Source organism: Rhincodon typus, chromosome 13, assembly GCF_021869965.1.
Source record: "Rhincodon typus isolate 14 chromosome 13, sRhiTyp1.1, whole genome shotgun sequence".
Classification (NCBI taxonomy): domain Eukaryota; kingdom Metazoa; phylum Chordata; class Chondrichthyes; order Orectolobiformes; family Rhincodontidae; genus Rhincodon; species Rhincodon typus.
The window spans coordinates 31,928,125-31,950,909 of record NC_063344.1 but is presented as its reverse complement, the minus strand read 5'-3'; the positions used below and the strand labels follow the sequence as shown (position 1 = coordinate 31,950,909).

The window sequence follows — 22,785 nt, the reverse complement described above, 5'->3', positions numbered from 1 at the left end:
CTAGGCAGAGACAGGCACAAGAATTCCTAGAAGCCTGGCACTCCACGAAGCATGCTATTAATAAACATATTGAACTCGAACCCATATACATTCCACTACGAAGGAAAACCGGAAGTGAGGCAATCCATCTCAACGGACTCCAGAGTTTAAAAACCAGGCAGGAAAACACACCGACGCTTCATTGGAGGCTGCACTGAGGATGTTACCCAGCATGGTAACGAAACGTCTGCGAAACAAGAAACCAGCACAGCGAGCCAACCAACCTTAACACAGCTAATGTTGGCAGGATTCATATATCAGTTTCCCTGTACTCCAGAGTTTCAATCTAGAGCACTAACTCAATACAAATATTGTGACTTTTAGTGCGCTTGTTTTGTTGCATAATGTAAAAGAGAAAAATTCTCACGCAGTCTTGTCCACTTGTTGCCGTATTTTCTTCACTGACAGTTTTATATTGTACATAATGCTGTTAAGCACATTTTTAAAATAAGTCTTCTCATTCACTTCGAACTAAAAGAGAGAAGAAATTTTAAGCAAGATAGTTGTGTAAAGGTCAAAATGCAGTATTTTACTTTCATTGAGCCACTTTTTTTAACAAGACAATAATTAGGACCAGGTGGAGGTTATTTAGCCTTTTCAGACTTGTTCAATAAGATCATGGCTTTATGATGGTCATAACCCCACTTTCTTGCTGAATTTCCTTAAACCTTGATTCCCTTGTGAATCAAAAATATGTCTAATCCTGCTTTGTATAGAAGAAAAATCTGGCCAATGATGTTCTGAGAGAGGAAACTTCTCCATATCTCAATTTTAAAGGGAAAACAGCCCTTTATTTTTAAACAGTGGCCTTAGATCTGGTCTCTTCAACAAGCGAAACATACTTTTAGCATCTGTCCTGTCAAGTTCCCTCAGATTCTTAAACATTTCAATAAGATCATCCCTCATTCTTCTGAACTCCAATGAGTTTAGTTGCAACCTGCTCAACCTTTTTCCATAAGCCAACGCCTTCATCCAAGGAATCAACCTAATGAAACTTTTCCTGAAATGCTTCCAAGGTAAGTTTATTCACACTTAAAATAGGAGACCAAAACTGCACACAGTACGTTTGATATGATCTCACCAATTCCCTGTGTAGCTGTAACTAACCTTGGCTGCCTTTATACTCCATCCACCTGGCAGAAAAGGCCAATATTGCATTGGTCTCCATAATGATTTGCTGTAACTGTACATTAACTTTAAATTATTCATGTCAAGAACACACATATTCACACAATGACTTGTGGGCTTTGGGACAGCTTATGACAAAAGGAAAAGAAAAAAAAACAAACAAGCTTTATTTGTTTGTGAGGCCAGATCTGGAGGCTAATTGCAGGCTGATTATTAATTAAGAGGGTTCCAACAGACATAGCAACACTGGGAAGAGCACTGTGTTTAAACAGATAGCAGAGGTTGCTTATTAACAAGGTCAGTACCTGGGAATTAGTTCTAGTAAGTCTGGAAGAGGCCCAATGTACAAGCAGACGGCAATTGTTGAGCATTAATTGTCTCTTCCTGACGCTTCAATCAGTCCATTGGGGCAGAACCAAGACTGTGGAGATAGTTTTTGGTTGCTGCTGAGACAGCATGAAGATTTGAAAACTCCCTATTAACCTGCTATACCAGCTTTCAGGAGCACAAAGAGTAGAAAGTTGAGATAGATGTATTACTGCCTTTGCCTAGGTAAACTGAGAAAGTGACGTTAATTGGCAGTTTCAAAAAAGCAACCAATGAATCCACATTCATGGCTGTGAAACAATGCAACATGAAAAGCATTTATGTAATCCGCCCAGTTTTGTTATTTTCTTTTTATTATCCCTTAACTACGTTGTTTGTCTGTCTGTCTTTTGTGTGAATGGGGGCTGAAAACAAATTTATCAGGTTTAAAACATAGATATTAATCAGCTTAGATAACAAGGGGTAGAGCTGGATGAACACAGCAGGCCAAGCAGCATCAGAGGAGCAGGAAAGCTAATGTTTTGGGTCTGGACTCTTCTTCAGAAATGGGGCAGGGGAAGGGGATTCTGAAATAAATAGGGAGAGAGGGGGAGGTGGATGGAAGGTAGATAAAGGAGCAGATAGGTGGAGAGGAGACGGACAGATCAAGGAGGCAGGGATGAGGCTAGTAGGTAGGAGGTGAGGGTGGGGTTTGAGGTGGGAGGAGTGGATAGCTGGGAGAAAAGATGAACAGGTCAGGGAGGTGGGGACAAGCTGGGCTGGTTTTGGGATGAGGTCGGGGGCGGGGAGATTTTGAAGCTTGTGAAGTCCACATTGATACCATTGGGCTGCAGGGTTCCCAGGCGAAATATGAGGTGCTGTTCCTGCAACCTCAGTGTGGCATCATTGTGGCACTGGAGGAGGCCCAGGATGGACATGTCGCCCAAGGAGTGGGAGGGGGAGTTGAAGTGGTTCGCGACTGGGAGGTGCAGTCGTTTGTCGCAAACCGAGCGTAGGTGTTCCACAAAACGGTCTCCAAGCCTCCGCTTGGTTTCCCAGATGTAGAGGAGGCCACATCTGTTACAGTATCAAATTGAAAAAAAACACATACAAAAAAGCAAAGAGTAGTGGGAAACTAGTAGACTGGGAAATCTTTAAAGGCCAACAGAAAGCCACAAAAAAAGTTATAAAGAAAAGTAAGATAGATTATGAGAGTAAACTAGCTCAGAATATAAAAACAGACAGCAAAAGTTTCTATAAATATGTAAATCGTAAAAGAGTGGCGAAGGTAAACATTGGTCCTTTAGAGGATGAGAAGGCCAATTTAATAACTGGGAATGAGGAAATAGCCGAGACAGTGAACAGTTATTTCGTGTCGGTCTTCACAGTGGAAGACACAAATAAACATGCTGAAAACTAATGGCAAGAAGGTTATAGCAGGTGAGGACCTAGAAACTATCATTATCACTAAGGAGGCAGTGCTGGGCAAGCTAATGGGGCTAAAGGTAGACAAGTCTCCTGGCCCTGATGAAATGCATCCCAGGGTACTAAAAGAGTGATGGGGGAAATAGCAAATGCACTAGTAATTATTTACCAAAATGCACTGGACTCTGGGGTGGTTCCCGCAGATTGGAAAACAGCCAATGTGACGCCATTGTTTAAAAAAGGAGGTAGACAAAAAGCAGGTAACTATAGGCCAGTTAGCTTAACTTCGGTAGTGGGGAAAATGCTTGAATCTATCGTTAAGGAAGAAATAGCAAGACATCTGGATATAAATTGTCCCATTGGGAACACCCAGCATGGGTTCATGAAGGGTAGGTCATGTTTAACTAATTTGGTGGAATTCTTTGAGGACATTACTTGCATGGTGGACAATGGGGAACCTGTGGATGTGGTGTATCTGGATTTCCAGAAGGCATTTGACAAGGTGCCACACCAAAGGCTGCTGCATAAGATAAAGTTGCACGGTATTACAGATAAATGTATTGGCACGGATAGAGGATTGGTTGACCAGAAGAAAGCAAAGAGTAGGGGTAAATGGGTGTTTTTCTGGTTGGCGGTCAGTGGCTAGTGGTGTGCCTCAGGGATCAGTGTTGGGACCGCAATTGTTTACAATTTACATAGATGGTTTGGAGTTGGGAACTAAGTGTGGTATGTCAAAATTTGCAGATGACACTAAGGTGAGTGGTAGAGCAAAGTGTGCAGAAGACACTGAAAGTCTGCAGAGGGATATAGATAGTCTAAGTGAGTGGGCAAAGGTCTGGCAGGTGGAGTACAATGTTGATAAGTGTGAGGTCATCCATTTTGGTAGGAATAACAGCAAAATGGACTATGTTTTAAATGGTAAAAAATTGCAGCACGCTGCTGTGCAAAGGGACTTGGGTGTCCTTGTGCATGCATCGCTAAAAGTAGAATTGTAGGTGCAGCAGGTGATTAAAAAGGCAAATGGAATTTTGTCTGTCATTGCTCGAGGGAGAGAGTTTAAAAACAGGGAGGCTATGCTGCAGCTGTATAGGGTCCTGGTGAGGCCACACCTGGAGTACTGTGTGCAGTTTTGGTCTCCTTACTTGAGAAGAGATATACTAGCACTGGAGGGGGTGCAGAGGAGATTCACTCGGTTGATTCCAGAGTTGAGTGGGTTGGATTATGAGGAGAGACTGAGTAGACTAGGCTTATACTCATTGGAATTCAGAAGAATGAGGGGAGATCTTATAGAAACATATAAGATTATGAAGGGAATAGATAAAGTGGAGGCAGGTAGGTTGTTTCCGCTAGCAGGTGAAACTAGGACGAGAGGGCATCGCCTCAAAATAAAGGGAAGCAGATGTAGGACTGAGGTCAGGAGGAACTTCTTCACCCAAAGGGTGGTGAATCTGTGGAATTCCCTGCCCAGTGAAGAGGTTGAAGCTACCTCACTGAATATTTTTAAGGCAAGGCTAGATAAATTTTTGAACAGTAAAGGAATTAAGGGTTATGGTGAGTGGGCGGGTAAGTGGAGCTGAGTCTCAAAGATCAGCCATGATCTTATTAAATGGCGGGGCAGGCTCGAGGGGCCAGATGGCCTACTCCTGCTCCTAGTTCTTATGTTCTTACATTGGGAACAGCGGATACAGTATACCACATTAGCAGATGTGCAGATGAACATCTGTTTGATGTGGAAGGTTTCCTTGGGGCCTGGGATGGGGGTGAGGGGGGAGGTGTAGGGGCAGGTGTAGCTTCCTGCGGTTGCAGGGAAAAGTGCTGGAGGTGGTGGGGCTCATGGGGAGTGTGGAGCAGACAAGGGAGTCACGGAGAGAGCGGTCCCTCCGGAAGGCAGATAAGGGTGGGGAAGGAAAAATGTCTTTGGTAGTGGGGTCAGATTGCAGATGGCGAAAGTGCCAGAGGATGATGCATCGGATCCAGAGGTTGATGGGGTGGTACGTGAGGAGAGGGGGATTCTGTTTTGGTTCTGACCCCACTACCAAGGACATTTTTCCCTCCCCACATTTATCTGTCTTCTGGAGGGACTGCTCTCTCTGTGACTCCCTTGTCCGCTCCACACTCCCCACCAGCCCCACCACACCCAGCACTTTTCCCTGCAACCGCAGGAAGTGCTACACCTGCCCCTACACCTCCCCACTCACCCCCATCACAGGCCCCAAGAAAACCTTCCACATCAAACAGATGTTCACCTGCACATCTGCTAGTGTGGTATACTGTCTCCGCTGTTCCCGTTGTGGCCTCCTCTACATCGGGGAAACCAAGTGGAGGCTTGGAGACCACCTTGTGGAACACCTACGCTCGGTTTGTGACAAACGACTGCACTTCCCAGTCGCGAACCACTTCAACTCCCCCTCCCACTCCTTGGACGACATGTCCATCCTGGGCCTCCTCCAGTGCCGCAACGATACCACCCGAAGGTTGCAGGAACAGCACCTCATATTTCGCTTGGGAACCCTGCAGCCCAATGGTATCAATGTGGACTTCACAAGCTTCAAAATCTCCTCACCCCCGACCGCATCCCAAAACCAGCCCAGCTTGTCCCCGCCTCCATAACCTGTCCGTCCTTTCTCCCACCTATCCACTCCTCCCACCTCAACCCCCACCCCCACCCCTACCTCCTACCTACTAGCCTCATCCTGCCCCTTTGACCTGTCCGTCCTCCCTGGACTGAACTATCCCCTCCGTAACACCCCACCTACACTCACCTTTACTGGCTCCATCCCTGCCTCCTTGACCTGTCTGTCTCCTCTCCACCTATCTGCTCCTTTATCCATCTTCCATCCGCCTCCCCCCACTCTCTATTTATTTCAGAGTCCCCTTCCCCTCCCCCATTTCTGAAGAAGGGTCCAGACCTGAAACGTCAGCTTTCCTGCTCCTCTGATGCTGCTTGGCCTGCTGTGTTCATCCAGCTCTACACCTTGTTATCTCAGATTCTCCAGCATCGGCAGTTCCTACTGTTTCTGTTAATCAGCTTAACTTGTTTATTTTTTCCTCTGCTAAAGTTATTGTGTATTTAATAATAGTTAGGTCTTTTATTTGGCATACAAAACCAATGTCTGGAATTAATTATTCATAATGTTTGGAACTGGTTATTCAAAAGTCTGGTTAAGGACCACTGGAGTCATTATTGGGGGTTTAGATGGTTTAATTTTATTGAATTGTGAAAACAAAGGTAGAGAGGCTAATTTGGTACAGCTGTCTATCTCCCTGCCCTAACATAACTTACTTCCTAATATATTAAGTTTGAATTAAATTTTTAATTTCTGAGCTTCAAATTTAAACAAATGCCCTAGTTTAGAAACAAAAAAGGGAAATAGCCAGCAGCTAATAATTTTCCTTTGACATCATCATTTGATATATCTTCTCTTTATTCAGAAAGGACCACATCTTTCTGAACCGCCCCTCACCCTTTACAGCTGTTAGACCCACTGTGACCCTGGTACCCTTCATGACCCCACTGTGATCCTGGTACTCTCACTGTGATCCCATTGCCTCCACTGTGACCCCATTGCTTCTGCTGTGACCCTATTGTTGTACCCACTGTAACCCTATTGCTGCTCCCACGTGACCCCATTATTTGTACTATGACCCTGTCACTCCTACTATAACCCCACTACTGCTTCCAACGTATCCCCATTGCTGTTCTCACTCAGTCCCCACTGTGATTCCACTGCTCCTGCTGTGGTCACATTCTATTCTCTGTGTGACCCCACGCTGGAACCTCCCATCATTGCTCCCACTGTGACCCCACTGTTCCCACTTTGACCCCACTATCCCACTGTAACCCCCCTGGCTTTCCCACTGTGACCCCAGTGCTGCTACCGCTGTAACTCCATTGGTTCTACTGTGATCTGCCCGCCATTGCTCCTACAGTAACCCCTCCTGTTGCTTGCACTGTAAACCCCTGTTGCTTCTGCTGTGACCCTATTGCTCCACTGTGACCACTGTGCTGCTCCCACTGTAACCCAACAGCATCTCACTGTGACTCTGCTGATACTTCCCCTGTCACCCCACTGTGATTCCACCACTGCTTATGTTATTGTGACCCCAGTACTGGATTGTCAGGTTTGACCTGTGTGACTCTAGAACTACAGCAATGTGGCTGCTTCTAAACTGCCCTCTGAAATGGTCTAGCAAGCCACTCAGCTGCATGAAAGCCATTCAAATATCTCAAATGAATGAAACCAGGTGAACAATCCAGCCTTGGTCTAGGTACCAAAAACAACAATAGCAAACTCAATCCTGTTCAACTTGCAAAGTCTTTCTAACTAACATCTGGGGGATAGTGCAGAATTTGGGAGAGTTGTCTCACAGGCAGGTCAAGCAACGGCCTGACATAGTTATACTCATGGAAACATATTACAAACAATGTCCCTGACATCCTCATTACCATCTGAATATGAACTGTCCCTTTGGAGGTGGCACACTGTAATGTACAATCAACATGCATTCTGGACCCCAGGGAGTCTCAGACTTCTTATCAGATATGGGTAAGAAAATCTCCTGCTGATTACCATGTACTGTCCTCCTCATTGGCTGATGAATCAGTACTTTTCCATGTTCAACACTACTTGGAGAAAGCACTGAGGATAGCAAGGGCACAGAATGCACTCTGGGTGGGAAATGTCAACATCCACCACTACTGACTAAGTTGGTGGAGTCCTAAAGGATACAGCTACTTGACTGGGAGTGGCAGACGATGACGGAATCTGCAAGAGAAAGAAGCACACTTGACCTCATCCTCATCAATTTGCCTGCTGGAAATATATCTGTCCGTAATGGTATTGGTAGGAGTGACCACCACACTGTGTAGTCACCTTGTGAAGGTGGAGTCCTGTCTTCACACTGAGGATAACCTCCGCTGTGTTGTGTGACACTATCACTGTGTTAAATGGGATAGATTTCAAACAGATCGAGCAATTCAAGGAAGACCATTCATGAGGCACTGTGAGCCACCATCAGCAACAGAATTGTACTCAACCGCAACCTGCAACCTAATAGCCTCTTCTCTACCAAGCCAGGAGATCAACCCTGGTTCAATTTAAAGTGCAGGAGAGCTTGTCAGGAGCAGCACTGGGTTAACCAAGAATTGAGATGTTGACCTAGTGAATCCATAATACAAGACAACATGCATGCAAAACAGCATAAGCAAGAAGAGACAGATGGAGTTAAGTGATTCCAAACCAATGAATCAGATTTAAATTCTTCTGTCGTGCTGCATCCAATTTGAATGATACTGAACGGCTAGACAAATCACTGGAGGAGGAAGCTCTACAAATATCCCCAATGTCAATAATGAGGAACCCAGCACAACCATGCAAAAGTTAAAGCTGAAGCACCGAATGTAAGATTCATCTCAGCCTCTTCTAGAGGTCCCCTGTATCAATGATGCTAGTCCTCAGCCAATTTGATTCACTTGGCATGATATCAAGAAGTGGTAAATGTACTGTGTGCTATGAGAGCTATGAACTCTGACAATACTCCAGTCATAGCACTGAAGACATGCTCCGGAACTTCCCGAACCGTAGCCAAGCTGTTCCAGTACAGCTACAATACTGACACCTACCTGACAATGCGGGAAATTGCCCAGGCATGTCCTTTTAAAAAAAGCAGAACAAATTATATCTGTCAAATTACTGCCCCATCACTCTATTCTGAGTAATCAGTAAAGTGATGGAAGGAGTTGTTAACAGAAACATAAAATAGCAGTGAGAGTAAATCATCTAGCTGCTCCAGCCTACTGCAACATTCCAAATGATCATAGCTGATCAATAACTCGGTACCCTTTTCTGCTTTCTCCCAAACCCCTCTGATCCATTTAGTCCTATATCTAACCTCTCCTTGAAAACATTCAGTGTTTTGGCCGCACTGCTCTGTGGCAAAGAACTCGTCAAAATATTTCTCCTTATTTCAATCCTAAATGGCCGATCTCCTACCCTAAGACTGTGACCACTGATTCTGGACTCAAAGATAGTGAAGAGGAAATTTGAAGATTGCAGGAAAATATCAATAAACTGGTCAAGTAGGCAGACAAATGGAAATTGTGAGGTGCTGTATTTGGGAAGGACAAACAAGGCAAATACACAATTAATGGGAGGATACTGAAGGGTATAGAGGTGGTGAGGGACGTTGACGTGAATGTGCACGTATACCTAGCTTTACATACAGCTGTATGACAATCTGGTACACTGGTCTACTCCTGAAGCTGTCCAGACAGCTACCGATTTGGGTTGAGTCAGTTGTTGAAATACTCCTTCACAACAGTTGAGTTAGACTCTACTATGGTCAAGAGGAAAGTGCCTGTAGAAGACTGAGTAACACACTATCACAGAATTCAAAGCTCGTCCCAATGCTGTTCAATAAATATGCACATGACCAACAACAAACAGTGAGAGAAGTGTGGGTCCAAGTCTACTGTTTTGAATTTAAACAAAGGCAATTACAGAGGGTAGCTAGCGAAAGTGAACTGGTGATTTAGGTTAAGGGATAGGTCAATAGGAATTCAATAGCAAATGTTAGAGGGGGTATTCCCTTATAAAACTCTAAGGGATGAACCTGCTATCCTTGGTTTACTAAAAAAAGTCCATTCGACTGAAAGAAAAGGCATATAATTCTTCAATGATTTGTAGCAGGTCAGAAGATTGGACAGAATATAAGAAACAGCAAAGAATGGCTAAAAAATTAATAAGGAGGAAAAATAAGAGTGGAAATTAGCCAAAAAGTTAAAAACAGATAGGAAAAGTTTCTTCAGATATTTCAAAAAGGAACGAGCAAATAGAATAGTGTTTGTCATTTTGAAAATTGGTCTGGGAGTTAGCAATGAAAATAGAGATGGCAGACAAATTGAATAGATACTTTATGTTGGTCTTCACTAGAGAGGATATCAGTAACATACCGGAAATAGTTGTAAATCAGTGATTGAAAGGGAGAGAATAACTCAAACAACTTGATAGGGAAGTAGTGCTGAGTAAATTGTTGGAATTGCCAGTTGATCGGTCCCCAGGTCCTGATGGATTTCATCATAAGGTCTTAAAAGTAGTAGTTACTGAGATAGTTGAACTATGGTTTGAATTTTCCAAAACTCATTGGATTTGGGAAGGTTCCTTTGGATTGGAAAATAGCTGATGTAACTCATTTATTCAAGAAGGGAAGGAAGCAGAAAACAGGAAACTACAGGCTTAATATCTGTCGTGGAGAAAATGATAAAAGCTATCATTAAAAACATTATAACAGAGCACTTGGAGAAGTAGAAAATAATAAGGCAGGGCCAACATAGTTTTATAAAAGGTAAATCATGTTTAATTCATTTATCAGAGCTCTTTGAAAAAGTAACTTGTGCTATGGATAAAGGAGAACCAGAGGATGTACCATACTTAGCTTCCCAGAAGGCATTTGATAAAGAGCCACATCAAAGGTTATTGTGGAAAATAAAAGCTCTTGGTGTTGGGGTAAAGTATTGGCATGAATAGAAGATTAGCTTGTAACAGTAAGTAAAGTGTCAGAATAAATGGGTAGGATGCCACAAGTGGTGAGCCATGGGGTCAGTGTAGGTGCCTCAACTCTTTACAATTTATATAAATGATTTTGATAAATGCGTGAAGGGACTAAAGGTACAGCTGCTAAATTTGATGACACAAAGGTAGATTGGAAAGTGAGCTGTGAATTGAACGTAAGGGATATTGATAGTTTAAGCAAATGGGCAAAGACCTAGCAAATGTCGTACAGAGTAGCAGAGATCTGAGTGTCCTATTGCATGAATCACAGTAGGTTAGTATGCTGGTACAATAATTATAAAAGCTGATAGAATGTGATGTTTTATTGTGAGAGGAATTGAATGGGGAGTAGGGTGGTTATGCTTCAATTATACAAGGCACTGGTGAGACCACATTTGGAGTAATGTGTGCAGTACTGGATGTTAATGTGAAAGCAGTTCAGAGAAGGTTTGCCAGACTAATGGCTGGAATGAGCGGATTGTCTCATGAGGAAAGGTTAGACAGTCTAGGCCTGTATCATCTCGAGTTTAGAAGAGTCAGAGGTGACTTGATTGAAGCATAAGATCCTGGTGAGACTTGACTGGCCGAATGTAGAAAGGATGTTTCCTCTGGTGGGAGAATCAACAATTACAGGTCATAGTTTAAAAATAAGGAGTGCTCAGTTAAAACAAAGACGACAAAACATTCTTTTTCTCAGAGGGTTGTGAATTTTGGAATTCCCTTCCTCAAAAGGCAGCGGATGCAAAATATTTTTAAGGCAGAGATTGATAGATTCTTGATTACCAAGGGGATGAAACATTATTGGGGAGAGGCAAGAATGTAGAGTTAACATTTAAATCCAATCAGCCATGTTCTTATTGAGTGGCTGAGCAGGTGGAAGGGCTGAGAGGCCTACTCATATTCCTTGTTAATATGTTTGTATGACAGATGAAACCATCCACACTGCACCTCATTTGTCATTCCATAATGATATGTTCAATCCACCTACTGCCCAACTTTCACCTTGGTGCCCCATGTGGAGCTATCTTCCTGAGCAAGATCTACCAACTGACATCCTTTGCAGCCTCATTACAAACCCCTCTTGCATTTGTGGAAAGACACAATCAATGCTTCACATTAATGAGGATTGTTCCCTCAACAGATTAAGTTGCGGTCTATTTTCCTTAAACTCAGAAAATGAGGCAATAACTTGGCTTTGGGGATTTGCATTTCTTAATAAATACATGTGTATTGGTCTTTTTTGGTTAACCCATTTCTCTACACTTAGTAATTCTTTCCTAATTATAGATTCCAGAAAATTGCCCCCCACCTGATGTTATCAAAGGGTAACTACTTATTAGGTGCTGACTAATGTACATTATCATAGCAGCTTGATTTTGCAGTTGTTGGTTTTACTCCATTTACTTTGTTTTGGGAGTAGGGAAAGGACTTCGTTCACTTCTTAATACAGCAGTTAGCATTCCCTGTAATGATTTTTTTGAAGTTACATTGGGGTCTCATTGTGAACGAAGTCCATATTTTATGATATGATTCTTACACAGTTTTATTTCTTGGGAGAACACACTCTAGTCTTTTCTATACGAATGAGACAAAGTTATGTTATACCTGTCCATCTTTCAAGCAACTTAATATCAAACATTGTAGTCAAATATTGGAGAATCATGTATTGGATGTCAAGTGAATATTCCCACTCATTCTTTACAGTGTTATTGTTGCATTATGTGTTGTTAATTGTTAACTTTGCAACCATCTTCAAACTAATGTAATCTGGCAATCTGATATTTCCAATTAAACTGACTCAACTACATCAGGGTACTAATAATAGTCGTTTTTCTTGGAAATACTTACACCATATTCATTATCAACAGCATTCGTTATTAATAAAAAGTCTGGATATCCAATCATGACCATCATATACTGAAGCTGCAAACAATAAAAGGACAATAGATGATAATATTCAGAGACATTTCAGCTTTCATACATCATGCAGGGAAATAATTCCGAAAAGTAATGCTGTAAAAATCACAATTTGTTTTTAAGAGCTTCCCATGAACTACTATCTTATTAATTATGTTGGCAAAAACCAAAAATTGTACTTACTGTGTAGAATAATAAGTTCTGAAACATAATCTAAGACATAAACACTTCATGGAGTTCAAACTGCATTGTTAGTTAGCACTAATCTTGTCATTGTTAATGCTCTGTTGCTTTGTAATATGAGTATTTTATGCCATATTTCTAAGGTGTGTCACTTACTAAAATCCTAATTTAAGTTCCATCTAATACATGAATATTGACTTTTCTATTGCTGGAAGTCATACTGAACCATCAAACTCATTCTTTGTTTACAAATAGCATTGAACTCACCTGAGTAATACTGAGCACTATCAGAGAGAGTGCATCCATGTAACAAGGGTAATTGCACAATGTAGTTTATTTTATGTGAAGCACTTTGGGACCTTACCAAGAGATATGATAAGGTATTGTATAATGCAAATTCTGTCTTTTTCACATGCAAATAAGTCAAACTGACAATGTACGGTTCTAATCTAATTACAGAAGGGGATGAGGACTGATGTATTATATTGATTTTGGACTGCATCTCATGTCAAAGCTAATTACATGAAGAAAATCCGATATAAAAAACAAACATTATTTAGTGCTGCTTAATGATATTTCAGTAGGATTACTGCAACAGACCTTTGCTCTTGCTGCTTCTTTTGTCTCTTCATCCATCCAGTCTAATTCATCTAGTTGACGATCAAATGCATGCTTAATGTCTTTAACTAGCTGTTGTACCTTTCAGAATAAAAATAACCATTGTTCTTTAAACTGATGGCTTATTTGCTTGGTAATTCAAAAGTGTAAAATCAGTCTGCTATCAGAACCTTAGTAGAAAAAGAAGCTTACTTTTATTTTGCTGGAAGATGAGAAGTATTCTTCAACAAAAAGAGCTCCCAGAGCCATCCCAAATTGTTTATTGGCTTGGTTTAAGCACATTTTATCCAGATCAATCTGTTTCTCCGTGCCATCTAATTCTTTAGAGAACTCATGAATTGCATCTCTGAATGGTGTGGAAAGATGTTCACTCAGGGCAACTACAATGCGCCAAATCATGTAATTATGCAGCACTCTGAAAATGTAAAAGGATATCATTGTTACAGATCAAAGAATATGTTCTACAAACTATTCATAATGACACTATTAAAATAGGAATATTCACTTTGACTTATCAATATTTTATTAGGATAGCATTACTGGTAATACAGATCAATGCACAGTTGAGAAATGTGGGTATTTAGTTCCAGCTCCACTCTCTTTAGTGGGAAACAAAGGACTTATTTTTGATTCCAACGCAAGGAGTTTCTCAGTTGAGTCTTAAAAAATACAAAGTCCAAAATGGCTTAATGAGTTTATCTGGTAAGTGACTGAGGCATTGGGATGACGATGACCCAGGTTTGATCATAGGGGCAGAACATTAAGGCCCCAGTAGGTCCATGAACAGAGGTAGTTGTGTGCAGACTTTTGTGCTGCCAGCTGTCATGACAGTTGCCCAGCTCTGTTGGCAGATATGGCAGGGTTCCTTGCCTGTGAGCAATAGGTAGCCAATTGAAGTACTTAAAAGTCTATAAAGCTTAACGAAGAAGGCCACTTGGGATTTTTCAGGTAGCCTTCACATTCCTGGATGTGGTACTGGTGGTGGTGGGGGAATGGAGAGTGCGGTTGAGTTGTCCCACTGTCTATCAAGGTTCAGCAGCAACCACTTTTCACCCTGTAGAGGTGTTTATTACTTGTGACTGTTCCCCAGCAACAAACCACTCCACAAGCCCTCCCAAGTAACTGCCCAGCTGTAAAGGTAATTCATACTGGAGGCATGAAAAAGTTGGGGAGATAATTACTCTATTTTGTAGTGTCCTTTTCTTCATCACATCCATGCCATGGCATCCAGTTGCTGTTTTCAGGCTAAAGGCTCTTTGATTGGCCCTCTAACTTTAATAGCCTGCTTGCTGCTGTTTAATTTGATTACATACTTGTCTCTGGCTATTAATTGGCCATTCCACATGTGTCTGTTTCCCACATAGTGAAACATGAGTGTGTAGCCTCAGTTGAGCCTGACGATGGGGTTCAGAAACCCAGGGGGAAATGTCCAACCCTTGTTGAAATAACAATCATGAATCCAGGTGGTGGTAGGGGTAATAAAATCAGCTGCAGTGCCTCTGGGTTGAGGGGAATAAATTCACTCCATGTTTGTAATCCAAATGAACCAACATGCTAATACTCACTGATAGAGTTCACCAATGGCCTTTAGAGCATGGGAGAATACCTTGCACAATGGGGCAAACTTCTAGCAAGAATACTATACCTCCAAAAGGGGAGATTACAAGAGAAATTCATTGCAAAATATGTAAGAAGGCTCAGTAATTACATTGCCTGAATCTAAATCAGAGGTTTTATTTTGATGCTTTCCTTCCTCAGGCACTCTCAGAGATTAAGCAAGTGTGCAAAATCATTTATTTCTAAATCAATTCATATTCAAGTCTGAACATATTCTTCCATTTGCCCTTTTTGTCCAAATAATGCGTTAAACAGTTAGTCTATCTCATTATTGAAGGTTGAACTTAATCATTAAAACAAACCATCTGCACCTTTAGAAGCAAATACTCTATCAGCATAAAAAGAGTTAAAATGGGTCAAAATATGAGTTAACATCTGCATTAAAGGTGCAATGATAGAATCAATTCAAACTGAATTTGTAATAGCTTTATAGCCACTTGAGTATTCAGAGGTTCTGCTAGAGTGTAAACACTTGGAATTATCATTGATGGCCTGTCATGGAAAGTGAAAAACAAATATAACGCTTCATTGTAGGTTTGCATAATAAATACAGTATGCCTGGCAAAATACCAGACCTTTGTAAATAAATATTACCATTTTTATGAGTCAATTGTATTAAATTTACAACAGTGTCCAAAGCTTCTTCATGTTCACAACTTTAAAATGAATTTTTTTTACTTAGTCTTCTTAGTAGCTTCTTTTCTTATGCCTGATTTGTGAAATCAGATAAGTGCAGACTTGAGCATTGGCTGTAACGGGCATGAGACACATATAACTTATTGTTTTTGTATGGGAGAGGACGCACTGAAATAGTGGTGGTACAAAGAACTGGTTAAATTAATCCAAAATAATGTCCTCACAATTATTCAGCTTCATGCATTTAAATGAAATTACTTGCATGACTTTCAGGTCCCCAATGTATCAATGTGTAAAAGTTCACATACTACCACATATGGAAAGCATTTAACACTGCAAACCCACAACCTGAAACCAGTCCCCACCAATGTGGTGGGAGGGAGAGGACCTGGGAGGGTAGGTTAAAATTTTAAATGTAATTGCATCCACCTCTGGCTTTATTGGAGTAAGATTGGGGTGAAACATTTACTTGCTCTTGATAGTTCAATTTAAATATGTTACTGAAGCTATAGTCCTCAAATTTTAGTGGTTTTGGACCATAATTCCTAGGAATCAGGATACCCAGTAACTATAAGGAAGGCAAAGCCAGATTCAACAGGCTCTCAAACAATCTTACAGCCCTCCCTATGATCGGCCCCTAATTACAACAAAATGCTTCTGTGCAAACTCACCATCTCACAATCATCCCACAGATTCTAATCTTTTCAAGTCCTTCCATAATTTTATAATCACCATGATTTATTCAAACTTCCTATCTGATCCACAATCATCCCTCCACCTTGACTGACTATCTTGTTGCCTGGTCTCCAGGATACTGAATATGAGGAAAAGTTAAAAATAATAGGATTGTTTTCACTGGAAAGATGGCAGTTGACAGGAGACCTGATAGAGGTCTACAAAACTATGAGAGGCATAGATAGAATGGATAGTCAGAGGCTTTTTCCCAGAGTTGAAGTTTCAATTACAAGGAGGCACAGGTTCAAAGTCAGAGGGAGATAGTTTAAGGGAGATGTGCAAGGGTAGTTTTTCATGCAGAGAGTGGTAGCAGAGGTGGTGGAAGCGGGCACATTGAAGACCTTTAAGAGGCACTGAGGTGGGTACATGAATAGGGAGGGAATAGAGGGATACGGATCGAAAAATGGCAGGTTTGGTTTTAGATTAATTAGGGTATGATGGTCAGCACAGGCTTGGAGGACCAAAGGCCCTATTCCTGTGCTGTACTTTTTCATTTGTTCATTTGTCAATTCTCTTGCCCAGCCCCCAGTGCCATGACAGCTCCCTTCTTTTTTTTGTTGCCAATCTTCTTTAAGCTCTATTTTTCTATTTTTCTTCTTAATCTTAAAACTCTTCAAAATGGTGACAGTGGAAAAGTGTTTCACTGTATTTTACTGTTTTTCTCACTGTAAAATACATGTGACAATAAAACCACTCATTCATTCATTCTGTTACGTTTGCAACCAAGATATAGTCTTCTTTAATTAATGCCCACTTAAATATCTCATCTTACCACTGTGGGCATTAACCCAGCGACAGGTGGGAGCTCACTAAGCAGGAAGCACAATACTCACAACTATGACACATGCATATTAGCACAGGCTCTTGGGGTTTGTTCCTGTTCAAAGGCATTCAGCATCAGGAAGCTGGAGGATTGTAGTTATGCTAAGAGCCATCTTCCTGCCCTTGCTCCCGATCCTCCTCCCTGCTTTCTCCTGCAGATCTCACAATACTCCTCCTACCATCACTCACCTCTGGCCTGAGATCCAACAGTGCCAAGGCCTCAGGTCATTGGCATACTGGTAACAGTCACAGCCTCCTAAGTGGCACTGCTATTTAATACAGTGGCATACACTTGGCATGTGATGTTATACTCCCAGGATCCTTGATCCAGGAAAGGCTTGTCTCTGGGTCTCAATTGTCTAAGTGGAACGAAATAAGGCAAACCATTCCACAAAGAAGCAGCACGGGACCATTGTTGATTCTCCAGACAAGACCATTGTCACCTCCAGAATATTTCTCCCGCTGTCTCCGCTTTAGTCTCCTACAAGTTTCTACATCATAGCTGCATCATCGATATTTTTATCAGCTGCTGTGTGTGATCAGATGAGTTTATTGATTCCAAGTTGGAGGGAAGTAGGTCAGCTAACACTTGTGGTAGAGTCTCTTTGTTAGAAGTCAACATGTGTGAAAAACCTTACCCTACTGTGATGACTTGAGCTGTTTTCTCATAGGATTGGCAGACTGTAAATCTAGAGGTGAAAGGGTGGGAGGGATTATAATTACAATCACCAGGGAGTGAAACTAAAAACATTACTAGGATAGAAGGTTGACAAGTTCGCAGGTCCTGATAGACCTAATGCTTGGTCTTTGAAAGAATTTGCTGCTGAAATAATAGATGTATTGGTTTTAAGTTTTCAAAATTCTCTTGATTCTGGAATACTCATCAGATAGGAAATAGTGAATGTAACTCTTCCATTCAAGAAAGGAGTGAGATGAAAGCAGGAATCTATGGGCCAGTTAGCTGAAGGTCTGTCATAGGAAAAACACTCTAAATTATTGTTGCAGAGCACTTAGAAAACCTCAATGAAATCATGCAGATTCAACATGGTTTTATGATATGAAATTGTGATTGACTAATTTATTCAAGTTCTTTGAGGATGTATCAAGCAGCAGTTGAAAGGGAAACGCTGGATGTAATAAACTTAGATTTCCAGACAGTATTTGTCAAGGTATCTCATCAAAATAAGAGCCCATGGTATAGTTTAACAGATTAACATGATTAGAAGATTGGTTAGCTAACAGGAAATAGAGTAGGCATAAATTTATCATTTTCAGATCGGCAGAATGTGGTAAGTAGAGTGTCACGGTAATTAGTGCTGGATTAAGGATATTTTGCTACAATTGTACAGGGTACTGGCAAAACCACATCCAGAGAACTTTGTACAGTTTTATCTGGACATAACTCTATTGGAAGAAGTTCAAAGAGGGTTCAGTGGACTGATTCCTGGGATAATGATCAGGAAATGTTGGACAGTTTGGGTCTGATCAACAAGAATTTCATAAAAATAGCAAGTGATCTTATTAAAACATATAAGATCCTGAGGAGACTCGACAGGATGGACGTTGAAAGAATGTTTCTTATTGTGGGAGAGGCAAGAGACTGTTTAAAAATAAGGAGTCTCCCTTTAAGTTAGAGATGATAATTTTATTCCCAGAGGATCATGAATCTGTGGAACTCTTCCTCATGGAGCAGTGCGAGTAGAGCCATTGATCATTTTTAAGGCAATGGTAGATAGATTCTTTACTAACAACTGAGTTAAAGACGACAGGGGGACAGACAAGTAAGTAGAGATGAGGCTACATTCAGATCAGCCGTGATTTTATCAAACGGCAGAGCAGGGTCAAGGGAGGAATGGCATATTCCTGCTCCTAATTCATATGTTTGCATGTAACCACAGCATTTAGCAATGTTTTGCTATTTAAATTTCAATTCTACTCTCTTCAGGGTGCTTTGTTTCCATTTTATTGCCTTCTTTATTGTTTCCTATTATTTGCATTTTCTTCATTCTTTTCATGTTTCTCCATTGCTTCACTGATCACGTTTATCATCCGACACCTTTCTACTAAGTAACTTGCAAGTCATTCAATTTAACTCTGCGAGTGGCGGATTTCTTCTTTGCAACTTCTTCGCATTTCCAATTTGTCTCTGTTTTTCTAATCCTTTACATTTCAGTTGAGGTGAAGTGCTGTGGGGTCTGACTTATTCATTGTTCTGATCTTTGCTGTACTCAGCACATATCTGCAAACAGACTTAGGAACAAAATAAAAACCGAAAGAACTGCGGATGCTGTAAATCAGGAACAAAAACAAAGTCGCTGGAAAAGCTCAGCAGGTCTGGCAGCATCTGTGAAGGAGAAAACAGAGTTAATGTTTTGGGTCCAGTGACCCTTCCTCAGAACTGATGGTGGCTGGGAAAACGTCAGTTTATATGCAGAAAATAGGGAGGTGGGTGCGTAGGGAGTAAACACTAGCTTAGAGCCCAAAGAGAGAGAAACACAGTTGGACAGACAAAGGAGTTGCTAATGATCAAGCTGGGAGGGTGAATAGTTGTTAATGGGGACTGATAGTGACTAACAACAGGGGGTGTGTAATGGCAGGCTATGTGGTAACAAGGCCTGGTGTGTGGGGTGGGGGTCTGGGACATGGGAGAGTTTAGGCCCTAAAATTATTGAACTCAATATTGAGTCCGGGGGGCTGTAGGGTCCTCAAGCGGAAAATGAGGTGGTGTTCCTCCAGCTTGCATTAGGCTTCACTGGAACACTGCAGCAAGCCAGAGACAGAGATGTTGGCCAGGGAGCAGGGTGGTGCATTGAAGTGGCAGGTAACAGGTAGTTCAGAGTCTTTTTTGCGAGCAGCACGTAGATGTTCTGCGAAGCGGTCGCCAAGTCTATGCTTCGTTTCCCCATTGTCTATGGCATTCGCTGCTCAGACCTGCTGAGCTTTTCCAGCAACTTTGTTTTTGTTTCAGACTTAGGAACAACTTTCTCTGATCTTCATGCCAGGAATCCTTGTAATGAAGATAAAAGGGATCGACTTCCTTGCTCAATATACTTCCCCTTTGCCCTAATTTGTCTGCTTATTTTTTGGAGTGTATGGGAAGTGAGCAGGTAGTATTTGATTGAGGCCTGGGACTTGAAATATCAAGGGTTTTATTTTCAAAACAGGTGTTTTTTAAAATAAAATTACTCACTGCAAAGTGTTTCCTCCAGTTAAAGACAGACATTCATTCTTGTCACTGTCATAGAATCCCCACAGTGTAGAAACAGGCCATTCAGTCCACACCGACCCTCCGAAGAGCATCCCACCCAGACCTACCCTCCTACCTAGCATGGCCAATCCACCTAACTTGCGCATCTTTGGACTGTGGGAGGAAACCGGAGTACCCGAAGGAAACCCATGCAGATATGGGGAGAGTGTGCAAACTCCACACAGACAGTTGCCTGAGGTTGGAATCAAACTTGGGTCCTTGGTGCTGTGAGGCAGCATGCCATCTTTTTGTTTATCATTTTTTTTTATCATTTTCGAATACTTGGTCCCTTCAGCTATGCAGAAATCTGCAACCATAGTATTTCACATCCAAATTCTGCCAACAATAATGCCCAATGTTTACATGCGAATAATGGCCAACATTGGTGAAGACTACTCATAACAAGAAGTCAATGGCCAGGAATGCAGGAAAGGGAAATGACAGATTGAGAAATAAATTGTATTAAAAAAATTATGTTGTACTTGTGAATCCCAATTAGTGTATGAATCAGGAAGCAGATCATCCTGATCTGAGAAAAATATAATTGTATATTTGCATAAACTGATTAATGCAATGGGCTGACTAGTTATTTCTTTCTCTAAGTTGTTCCATACCTACCTAAACGTCATGTATTTTTCTGCTCATTAACTTCGGCTTGATATGAATTTTTGTCAAGTTTCAGTTGAGCATTACTAGTATTAGTATCCAAGTTGCTTTAATTGAATTCGTTTTTCATTTGACAGTCAGGTTTTCCTTTTTTAGCAGTTTTTAAATTGCGCCAGAGGACATGTCAGTTCCAGCAGCTCCCAATGGACTCACATGACTAACAGCAACCTAAGGGCAAATCTGCTGCATTCACTTTGATCACCTGTTGGAAAAACTGAGTTAAAATAAGTGATCCTTCAACATACTGGCCTTCAGTTAACTAGGGTTTTCTGTGGCCATTGACATCTCTCTAACAGCTGTCAACTGCCAAAACTTGAGAAAATACAGTAAATGGTTTGGCAGTAGAAAGGCAATTGCTAGTATTTTTAAAAAAATACAATATGGTTCATGACAGGTATACATTCGCCACAGGCACAAACATCCATAAAGGAAAGGGAATCAACTCATTCTAATTATAGAATTTAAAGTTGGCGTTTGATCAAAGGACATGGCTTATAAGGATGCCAGAAAAAAGTGGTCAGTCTGAGAATTACGAACAAGTTAGAACTCAGCAAATGAAGACCAAGAAACTAATAAAGGAGATAAAAAGAAAAAAAAATAAATGAAGGCAAATAAATATAAAGATGCACTACAAAGGAGTCTTTATGTATGTGAAAAGAAAAAGAGGGCCCGTTACAGGTGGAAACAGGAATATTTATAGTGGGGAACAGGGAAATTGCGAAGGAACTACATTATTTTGTGTGTGCCTTCACAGAAGAAACAGAAAGTCTCCCAGAAATGAGAGAAAATTGAAAACCTTGAGTTTTTATTCTCTTAAGAGTTTTGAAGAATGAGAGGTCCTCTCACTGAAATATACAAAATTAGTCCAGGGCATTGGAGGGTGGGTGTAGATAAAATGTTTTCCCTGGTGGGTGGTTATAGAGCCAGGGATATAATCTCAGGAAAAGCGCTAGGCCATTTGACACTGAACTCAGGAACAATATCTTCACTCGTTGGGAACCTGTTGGCGGGGGATTGGACGTCTTTGAAATTCTGTGCCCCAGAGGGCTGTGAAAGGTCAATCATTGAGCATGTTCAAGCCAAATCTACTGATTTCTGGAGACTAATGACACCAAGAGATATGGAGATAGTGCAGTAAAGCGGCATTGAAATAAATAATCAGCCAAGAGCTAATTGAAAGGTGGAGGAGGTTTGATGAGCTGATGGCCTACTCCTGTTCCTATGTTAACCTAATCCTTTATTCAACATATAAGCAGTTTTTGTCTTTTTCCTTGATCACAGGTGGCTCTGTCACTAGGCAGAAGAGAACAGCCAAATCGCTCTCTAGTATCTCTCTCTATATCATTTCAGAGGTTATAAATTTATGATCATCTCAAAAACAAAGCAAAAGCTTAGGATTAAAAACAAAAATTGCTGGAGAAACTCAGTCAGTCTGCCAGTATCTGTAGAGTTAATGGTTTGAGCCTTTGTTCCTTTTGAACAAAAATGATTGATTGAATTTAGAAGCAAAATGATGTTGAACTTTAGGAAAATGTCTATGCTTCATTTGTTGTCTAGAATTTAATTGAATTTTTTCCTTAATGACTTAACTGAACAAAGGTAAAAGCCACTTATTTGAAATGGCAATGTAACTGCTGGTAGAATGTTTGCTTTATATGCATATGTGTATCTATCAGATATTAACATTTTTATGGCTTCTACATTGACTTAGTTGATCTAATTGAAGCAGCTTACCATAACGTGGCACAGCAACTCATTGAAAATCAAACAAAACAGCATACTAAATCACGGTTTTGATACTTGTGTTGTAATCAAATTGTCTTCACAAGAAATGGAAGGTCTATTGCTCAGAAAGGAGAGATAGGAAAATTTTTACAATTATAACCCATAAATTTT

General features: G+C 41.0%; 1 protein-coding gene across 1 annotated transcript in view; it reads right to left on the bottom strand.

Moving 5' to 3' along the window:
* LOC109930325 (endothelin-converting enzyme-like 1) overlaps window positions 1-22,785 on the bottom strand; it is a 103,812-nt gene that overhangs the window by 32,340 nt on the left and 48,687 nt on the right. Inside the window, exons 6-9 of the mRNA XM_048604476.1 lie at window positions 13,359-13,581; window positions 13,149-13,247; window positions 12,297-12,371; window positions 407-510 (exon numbers count right to left, since the gene is read on the bottom strand). Of these exons, the coding sequence (XP_048460433.1) occupies window positions 407-510; window positions 12,297-12,371; window positions 13,149-13,247; window positions 13,359-13,581 (501 nt within the window). The remainder of the gene's footprint in view (window positions 1-406; window positions 511-12,296; window positions 12,372-13,148; window positions 13,248-13,358; window positions 13,582-22,785) is intronic.